Genomic DNA, 9,562 nt, shown 5'->3' with positions numbered 1-9,562 from the left:
GCAAATAGAAATTTGGTGAACATCATTCGATCACCAATGAAGTAATTAATAGAGTAGTTGATGTTCCTTTTGTTGAGATATACAACCTAGGATGCCAACAAACATAAGATTAATTATAATAGAATATTTGAACTAAAAATCATGTATCAAGAGCAGACATAAATTTGGTAAACTTCATTTAAAGCAATCAAATAACTAATACAAACAAGACATTAATTACGATGGAAGATTTCAACTAACAGAAAACAAATTGCTCTCTTAGCCACACCTTTGGGTTATGATGGGCAATTCGCTTGAATCGTGACAACTGGACCAGTCAACGAGGCCTCACATGAATGTTTTCATAAATGCATACAAATTTAAATGGGCTGGACAATGGAGTCACAGAAACCAGAAATCAGATGTGAAAAAATAGATAGGGCAATTTATCCAGCAACCATTTTGTTATATAATTTAATTTCTTTAAGAGACAAATACAACTAAAAATCAACATTTTTTGGACCTCTAGTTTTCTTAGGACACTACTATGACGTGCTAGATCTGCTGTGATTGTTGAATTTTGACCTTTCATTAAAAATAACATTTACTTTTACATTAAATAAATGAAAATAATTTTAATGAACAACAAATAGTTTTAGTAGTAGGCTTGGAGTATGCCTTAAAAGTATTTTTGCTTTGTTAAGAGCTCGTTTCTAATGAAATATGGTAATGACCAAGACCGAGAGGCATCTGGCAAGTAGGTGTGAAAACCTGCCCCCTAAGGACCACCACGGGTTATTCTAGGTGTTGTGGTTTTCTTTGAATAAGGGTGAAAACCTGCCCCTTACGTCTCACTGACCACCAGAAGGTTATTCAAGGTATCGTGGTTTTCTTTGAATAACCTTGATGAGTCAGCTTACATTCACCATTAACAACTAGCAAACAAAAATTGTTGTACTCATTACTAATTTGATAACTAAATTATAATAAAAATTTTCCAACTGTAAAAAAAATAACCTAACCACACTCATCGCTAATTTGATAACTAAATTATAATAAAATTTTCCGGTGTAAAAAAACCCTAATCCCACCTCTCCTTGCCCATAGTTTTTTTCTTCGTGTAAAAAAAATAACTTAACCACACTCATCACTAATTTAATAACTAAATTATAATAAAATTTTCTAGTGTAAGAAAACCCTAACCCCACCTCTCCTTGCCCATAGTTTACGCTGACAGCGGATGCCTTAAAAGTAGGCGCACATGGAGAAACCAGTGAGAGGCTCTTTTGTCGAATATACTCTCGAAACGCTTTCATCGCACACTTTCTTTCCTTCTCCATATCAACAACATGCACACATTCAATACATGGAAATCCATTATTTATATTACATTGGATTGGATTTTTTGGAACCATTTCAATAGAAAATTTATAAACACAATTGATTCCCTGTTATTTTAAATTTGCCTCTCCGTACTAAAGCATTTTTATGGCCTTGTGGATATGGAAGGCATCGGTGCATCTAACGTAATTTTAATAGTTTAAGGTTTTGCCTACGCCCCCTTATAAATGCCCCGCCTCTATAGTACGGAAGTTTTCTACTTACAGAAATGGCCTTGATGAAGAATTTGATGTTGGGAGCTGCATTGATGTCAGTTTTGGTGTTACGACTGGCACAAGTAGTAGCCGGTTGGACTGCAGCCCATGCTACATTTTATGGCGGAAGCGACGCCTCTGGAACTATGGGTGAGTTTCTTGCTTCAAAATTTTAGTTTGGTATCCAATTATGACGTTAATTTTCCCACAAAATATATATATAGTAATTTGGGGAACGCTGGTTTGGTTTTTCAAGAAAATACTGGGTCTCCTGTACCTGGTAGAGTAGTGAAAATACTCTCACGTTATAGAAAACTTTTTTCCAAACACTTAGTTTGGGTACAGAGTCGTTCTTATACTTGCTGATAAGGGCATGTTCGCTGGTTATTTATTTTTTTTTACTTTGGCCCACACACTTTTGATTTTTCAAAACATAGTGAGCTCGGATTTTCCAATTGGGTTTAAGGTATTATGGTGGTTAAGTTAGGTTAAGTATAGTATTAGGTATATATTAATTAAACTATAATATCATTTTGTATTAATAGAAATATATTAATTTAACTATAATATTATTTTATATTAATGAAAAATTAAAAATATTTACATGGTGAAATCAACCCTGAACCCATTCTTAGAATATTTTGGAATTTTGTAGCTAAGTTAATTGTTTTAATTTAAAAAGTTAACATTATTTAAAAAATATAATAAATATGGTAATTTGTATAACAATGGATATGGCACCAACACTGCCGCCGTCAGGTCGGCTTTGTTCAGAGATGGACAAACATGCGGAGCGTGTTATGAGTTAAAGTGTGACGCTGCCAAAGTTCCTCAATGGTGCCTTCGCGGACGCGGATCGATTACAGTAACAGCCACCAATCTTTGTCCGCCGAATAACGCCCTGCCCAATGACAATGGAGGGTGGTGCAATTTACCCCTTCAACATTTCGACATGTCACAGCCCGCCTTCCTACAGATTGCGAAATACAAGGCCGGGATTGTGCCTGTTCAGTACAGAAGGTATATAATATTTACGCTAACTTTGATAATATAATAACCCCATAATGCACACGCAGTTTTAATTATGAAAATTGCGTTGGAAACTATTGAATTATACATATTTTTAACAGGCCCTGGTCATGGAATCGGTGCAGGGTCCCATGCAAGAAGAATGGAGGAGTGCGGTTCACAATAAATGGACACAACTACTTCGAGCTTGTTCTAATTAGCAATGTTGGGGGGCGAGGAGATGTGAAGGCGGCGTGGATAAAAGGGTCGAAGACCGGGTGGCAACAGATGCAGAGGAATTGGGGAGCGAATTGGCAAAGCAATTCGTATCTCAACGGACAGAATCTGTCATTCAAAGTCACCACAAGTAACGGAAGAACTCTGACCATGTACAATGTCGCCCCGTCTAATTGGCAATTTGGGCAGACATTCGCCGCCTCTCAACAATTTAGATGAATGCACTCGCTGGCATTTGGCGGTTTAGTCAGAAAATTGTGATAGGATTCAGCTCATGCTTCTAATAAAAGGCTCATCGTTGCAGGCAATAACGCTTGTTCCAGCCCGCTCTAGCGATCTCATATATGAGTGTATATATAAATTAATTAAAAAAATATTTATATTAGCAATTGCACGGAGAGGTGTAAAGGAACGAAAGAAAGTAAGAATAGAAACACGAAAAAAATTGAAGCGCCAGGATGTGTTGAATCCATGCTACCCATAGTTTTTAGAGGTGGTAAATGCATGTTAATTATGGGGCTTAAGAAGTCGTATTAAACTTTGAATAGACCGTTCTTTTTATTATAATTTCAACTATTTCTAAACAATTCAGGTGTTATTTGTCTAAATTCAGGGAATGACAAAAGTGAGAAGATGACTTCCCAGACTTACGCATGATCCTCTGACATTGATCGGAAACTTGTAAAGTAGTTTACCTAAGCTAACCAGAAGTTGTTGCATTTCATTCTAATCTTGGTATTATAGAAACTATTCAATTCAACAATAAATGTAAAGTTATTCGATTCAACAATAAATGTAAAGTTATTCGATTCAACAATAAATGTAAAGTTATACACCAATTGAATCGTGTAAACAACAATAATTTCCTTTTTTAGAGTGCCATGATTCAAAGGCGTAAGAAAATTTTCAAACAATTCTATGACTAAATCAGTAAGAGCATGAACACAATAAAAAATTAGTGTTCTTATGAGATTCAATCAAATTGTCATCAATGCACCAGAGAAAAAATGAACCCAAACCTTTTTGAATTTCAAGGATTGGCCCAAGCTAAACAACAAAAAGATGAGATTGAAAATCTCAACCTTATATAAAAGGTTTTCAATTTTGCAAGTTACTATTAGCTTGCACACTTCAATTTGATTGATAAAAAATTAGTATTCTTACTAGATTCAATCAAATTGTCATCAATGCACCACAGAAAAATTGAACCCAAACCCTTTTGAATTTCAAGGATTGGCCCAAGCTAAACAACAAAAAGATGAGATTGAAAATCTCAACCTTATATAAAAGGTTTTCAATTTTGCAAGTTATTATTAGCTTGCACACTTCAATTTGATTGATTCTAAAAGGCATAACTGATGAAACTTTAAAAGCAGTTTATTGGTAGAAAAATGCAAAAGCAATGTTAAGATTAAAAAAATATGTATTCATGTTATGTGTATTACCCTAAACCCAAAAAAAACAAAAAGGAGGGAATTAAAGGGTAAAAGACAATAACTTTTTTCAAAAATAGATTTCAAGGCATAATTTGATGAAGGTTTGAAAAAATAATTCTCAATACCAAATCTTACAACCATAGCATGGGATTAAATCCTGGATTTCTCTATGACCAAACAACAAACTAAAATCACTCATTTTCATTAGACTAGACTGGCACGCTAGAAGCATACAAAAGCAATGGTAGACTGTGAGCTCATCAAATTAGATTGTCATGTTTTCTAGCATACGTGCCTTAGTTTCACTTGAGGAAAAGAGCACAACAGTTAAAATAATTGTATGAATGTTTTCAACTCACAAGATTAGGTGAAAAAAACACAACATGCATAGTAGAATCCCTACCATGGAATTTTCTAGAGCTAAGTTCATAATTGTGGTTCACATTTTTGAATGAGTTTATGAGGGTTTATGCTTTTAAGTTGTGTTTTCATGGTTTATGGATTAGGTTTTGAATTTGTATATGAGGATTTAGGTTTCTAAAGTGCGTTATTAGGATCTTATAGGCTAAAATGTAGCCCCTAAGAAATTATTAAATGCTACTACAACAAAGATCTATTTATATTATTTCCATAAAATGTAAATGAAGAGCATGACAAGTAATGTAATTACTACCTTCTATCTTGAAAATAAACATCTACATAAGATCCTATAACATAAGCATGACATTAAATGATAAAACCCTAAAAGTATAACACAAAAATTAATAAATAAATGAGACCAAAGATAAATCTATAGGTTAAAAAAAAAACTCTTTTCTTCAAGTTCCTACACGATAACAAACAATGAATATGTAAAATTGAAACTTTACCTCAATTTTTCCATTTTTCTACCTAAATTATGCTATAAATGGAAAAAACTAAAACTTGAATAAAATAGTTTTAGAGAGAATAAAATCTTATCAAAAGAGAAAATATATAAGAACAAAAATAAAATATATACCTAAAAATGTTCTCTTTTCCTCTAATTTCAAAACAACCATTACATGAAATTATAAATAAAATTCTTACCTCATAAATTTAGCAATTTTCTGTCAAAAATATATTAGAAATATAAGAACTAAAGCTCAAACAAAACCATTTTGTTAGTCAAGCTAAGTCTAGTCAAGTAATAAATCAAAAGATTTTTCTCACAATGAGTTGAGTTTAGTCTATCAAGTTTGGGAACGTGATGTCGTGTTAATGTGGCACATAATGGCACATTATGATGTGATAGCTTATTGTACCTCATCTTTAACCTAGATTAAAAGGCCAAAATTAAAATATGAAATATTTTGTGGGACCTCAAAAATGTTCACATGTTTCTTTCCAGAAAAGCATTATAAGAAAAATAGGAACATAGGAAAATTAAAGGTTTTGATTTGAAATTAAAAAGTTGTAAAGCTCAAACGATAACTTTCTAGTTACCTAGACACATACATCTTAACTTTGAATTAACAAGGTGCAAGTCTTGGATTAACCTAGACACATACATCTTAACTTTGAATTAACAAGGTGCAAGTCTTGGATTAACAATCATTTGTTCACTCACAAAGATTTCGCCATATCCCAAAAACTTCATATCTTTTTTGCAGAAATAATTCATCAAACAAATAGATAACATGTTAAAAATTAAAAGTTTTAATTTTAAATTGCTGAGGCACAAAGGTCAAAAACTAACTCTGTACTTATTACACACCTACATATTTACTATAGTATAGGCTACTAAGTCAAGGTTTGAATTAACAAAAATTTGTTCACCGGCAAAAAAAAAATTACAAATTTTCATGTAGCCAAAAGATGAAAGATATAGCTGAATTATCAAACAATTGGACAGCATGTGAGAGTAAAATATGTTCACTGTAAATCGCAGAGGAAAAAGTCTCAAAAGGTAACTCGTTATTTATGAAAGGCCTGAAGTATTAATGTCTCTTAGGAGTTCCTCGCCTTGTTTATGAATCATCATAACTAGTCTAAGTCTTACCTTTTAAATTATAATAGGTTTGATAACTCGGAATAATAGTTTTGGTAGCCTAAGGATCTTTCTGACTCACCCAGGTAAAAGATTCCAACAAAGTTTAGGTTGGTTTCAGTGACCTGATGCACTCTCTGTATCTCCAAGGATGCAACAAAGTTGTACAAAATCGAAGTCCGGTTTTTGTGATTTGATAAATCACCCATGGAAAAGCATTCAACAAAGTTTTCCAAAATGGATATGTGGTTTTGGTGGCCTGCGGTGCTCTCTAAATCGTCCAAGGAAAAGGATCCAATAAAGTTTTCCGAAATGAAAAGCGCACAGCAAATCCAATTAGAATTGCCTATAAGATAATAATAATAGTTCGACTGTTGGGTCATATCATCTGTAAGGAGGATCGGACCAAGGTCACAGTAATCGTGAATCTTCATGTGTTAGCAACAGTCGAAGTGTTGCGCTCTACTCTTGGCCCGCTGCAGGCAAGAGGTGGGAGGGGAGGACTAATGCTTATATAAATCCTCTTTCTGTTTACACCTTCCTCATCACTCCAAGGAAATGTATCCGGTGCCCACCCTCTAGAGAATGGGGCGTAGCCATTCAACAGTTGTCCTTCCTGCACTTAATACCTGGAATTCTTGTCAAGCATAGCCCTAATCATCAACCAATCAACTAAGACCATAGATAAATAGAAAGCATTCAATAAGGTAGATTCAGCAATCGATGGCATAGTCTCTAATGCTTCTATTTCTGCGTCGTCCAAGAATGGTAAATTGACCAATGAAATGCAGGTGTTGAGTTTGAAAGGTGGAGAGAATTTAAAGGCTTGGATAGACTACGATGGTGTTAATCTAATGCTTAATGTATGCCTTTAGTTTCTTCAGCTCTTCTCTCCTGCCATTTTTCTCATAAATTTGGGACATTAGAGTAATTGAAGTAGCATCAACCTTCATCCCCACTCTAGTCATCAGCTTCAAGGGTTTTTCCGCCTTTCTAGTCATCCCAAAAGCCAAAGAACCATTGAGGGAAATGTTGAAAACCTCAGTATTTGGCTTCATTGAAAGCAATGGCTAATGGCTCCTCTTCCTAGGATCCACCCTTCCATATTTGAAAAAATTAATACATTTCAATCACTATCTCTAAAGCTAAATAGGCCCCATTCCGTGACCAACATACCTGGTTTTCCATGAGCAAGTTGACGTCACCGAACAGCCCAAATATTTGTAACCTGCTTGTTTATAGATGAATGAATAAAAAGTACTGCTATGCTTACAAAAAAAAACTAAACAAGCCCCTCATATGTTTTAACCATATGGGTCACCACTGCACTCCCCAAAGTACTCCCCAAATTGACAGATAGGTATTCCTCCATGTCCACCAATGTTCTTAGAACTGTAGGAGCAAGAACAGACATTTGTGTTGATGCGAGCCTCAAGAACAATTGGGTCAGAGCCTCTCGATCAAATAGTTGTATTTTCTTCTTTTCTTTCACAATTGAAAGCACCACAGCATAGGCCTTCTCGAGCCATTTTGAATACCCAGAGTGTGCTAATACATTTATCAACTTACTAATAAGAGACTTCCTTGGGAAACCTTTGAGTTGCTTGTAATGATCGTAGCCCTTCATGGCATCTTCCAGTCTCTGTTCATCGAGGGCATTTCCCAATTCTTCTGCCAACATGGCTGGGTTGTGAGCTTGCCTCAAGATTGTGAATGATCCTGAAAAAAGAGAAATATCTATACGAAGGGCTAAAATAGACCAAACCATGAAGAGAAAGCCCTTTGACACCTTCGTTAGAAAAGGAAAATTTGGGATGATTACATCAATGGTTTGAATAGATTCTACCATTTTGCTGGCATGTAACAGAGGAAGAGACAGAGGATAAGATGAAATTTGAGAAAAAGATAGTAAAAGTTATGGACCTGAGCTTATTCTTCCAGAAAGCTGCAACTTTCATGGATACCACGGTAAAATATTCGATGCATTTCCCCTGATTTTCATGGTTTGGTATGACCCGATCATGCATATTTCCCACCCACCTTTCAACATACTACACATCAATACCTCTGAATTGCTTAAAAATGATAATTTTTTACGCGTTCCCCACAGTTCTAGTAGCAGGATCTTTATTAGTCCTAATTCTAACTAGCTCCACACATTGTCTGTCTAGTACCAGCATCTGCAATGACTATTGCAGTTTGAATTTAGGCTTCTTCAATGTGGCCTAATTTCTAGATTTTCAAGAAGTAAAAATCCACTGGCATCAAATGGCTTGCATTTATGAAAACATAAAAAAACTTAGAATCAAATTTTCAATCTATAAATTACAAAAGCAAATAGGCACAAACCATTCATTATTGGGCATGGGCATGGGCATTGTGCCCTGCTCCAATTCCACATTTTGGGTAGAATTGATCAAGAAATAGAGTTCAACCTCCTAGTCGATCCACTCATGGTAGTATAACCTTTATAAGTGAAGCCCAAACACCCAGGCAGACCCTATCTATAGGGGGGAATGTATTTTACTTCAGCTCATTAAATTGTGGTCTATTAGCAGTATAATGGAGCTCGTGAGGTGAAATGGACATCTTCCTACAATACTTGGTAAAACTCCCCCTAGATTGAGGATTCGCAGTAAAATTCTTCGATCCTCCTGCCTCTTACCTGAACTTGATTTGACATTGCAACTGTTTAAATCCTCCTGGTGCCTTTCCCCCGAATTTGAACTTTTCTTAGTGGGGTTTCAATTGCTTATATTTCTCAACACTCCCATGCTTCTCGGATTTCTTTGTAGGGAAAATAGACGGACCCAGAAGAACCTAGAGCCTATCCCTCACTGGAGCTCCTAAACAAAACGTCCTTCAAACTCTACCATTTGCTCGCCATGGGCTTCTCAGGAACCGAACCCTTGACCTCCTCGTGACAAGCAGGAATGCACATTTCCAGTTCTGATGAAAAAAACTCCTTGACATCCGATTTCTAGGGCTCCTCTTCCTGGTGGAAAATCCTCATCAGCAGTGGCGATAACAACCTGGTGCGCCTTGAGTAGGATAAGGAACGCTCTTGACCCCTTTTGTAACGCCCTGGCGGTTTGGGCAGAGGCGCACCTTCACCCGACGGGCGACCCGGGTGGGTGACCCGTGGGCGACCCGTGCACGACGGGCGGGTGACCCGGGTGGGCGACCCGCGGGCGACCCGTGCACAACGGGCGGGCGCCCCGGGCACCGCAACCCGTGCACGGCAAGCGATGAACAGTTGGGCGAGCTGCGATATCCGGCGGACAAGGGCGAGCTGCGGA

At 36.3% G+C, this 9,562-nt stretch overlaps 1 protein-coding gene across 1 annotated transcript; it reads left to right on the top strand.

Moving 5' to 3' along the window:
* Nucleotides 1–1,597: 1,597 nt before the first annotated feature.
* Nucleotides 1,598–3,038, top strand: LOC149248396 (expansin-A8-like). The gene is made up of 4 exons (XM_089456038.1): nt 1,598–1,728; nt 1,945–1,953; nt 2,283–2,594; nt 2,729–3,038. Exons 1-4 carry the CDS (start codon nt 1,598–1,600, stop codon nt 3,036–3,038), a joined length of 762 nt encoding a protein of 253 aa, XP_089312164.1.
* The last annotated feature ends 6,524 nt before the right edge of the window (nt 3,039–9,562 follow it).

This window comes from Pinus tabuliformis, chromosome 7, assembly GCF_031772625.1.
Source record: "Pinus tabuliformis cultivar Carrire ecotype Pingquan chromosome 7, CPIR1, whole genome shotgun sequence".
Lineage (NCBI taxonomy): Eukaryota > Viridiplantae > Streptophyta > Pinopsida > Pinales > Pinaceae > Pinus > Pinus tabuliformis.
Note: the sequence above shows the minus strand (reverse complement) of the source record. Positions and strands in the feature narration are given on the sequence as shown.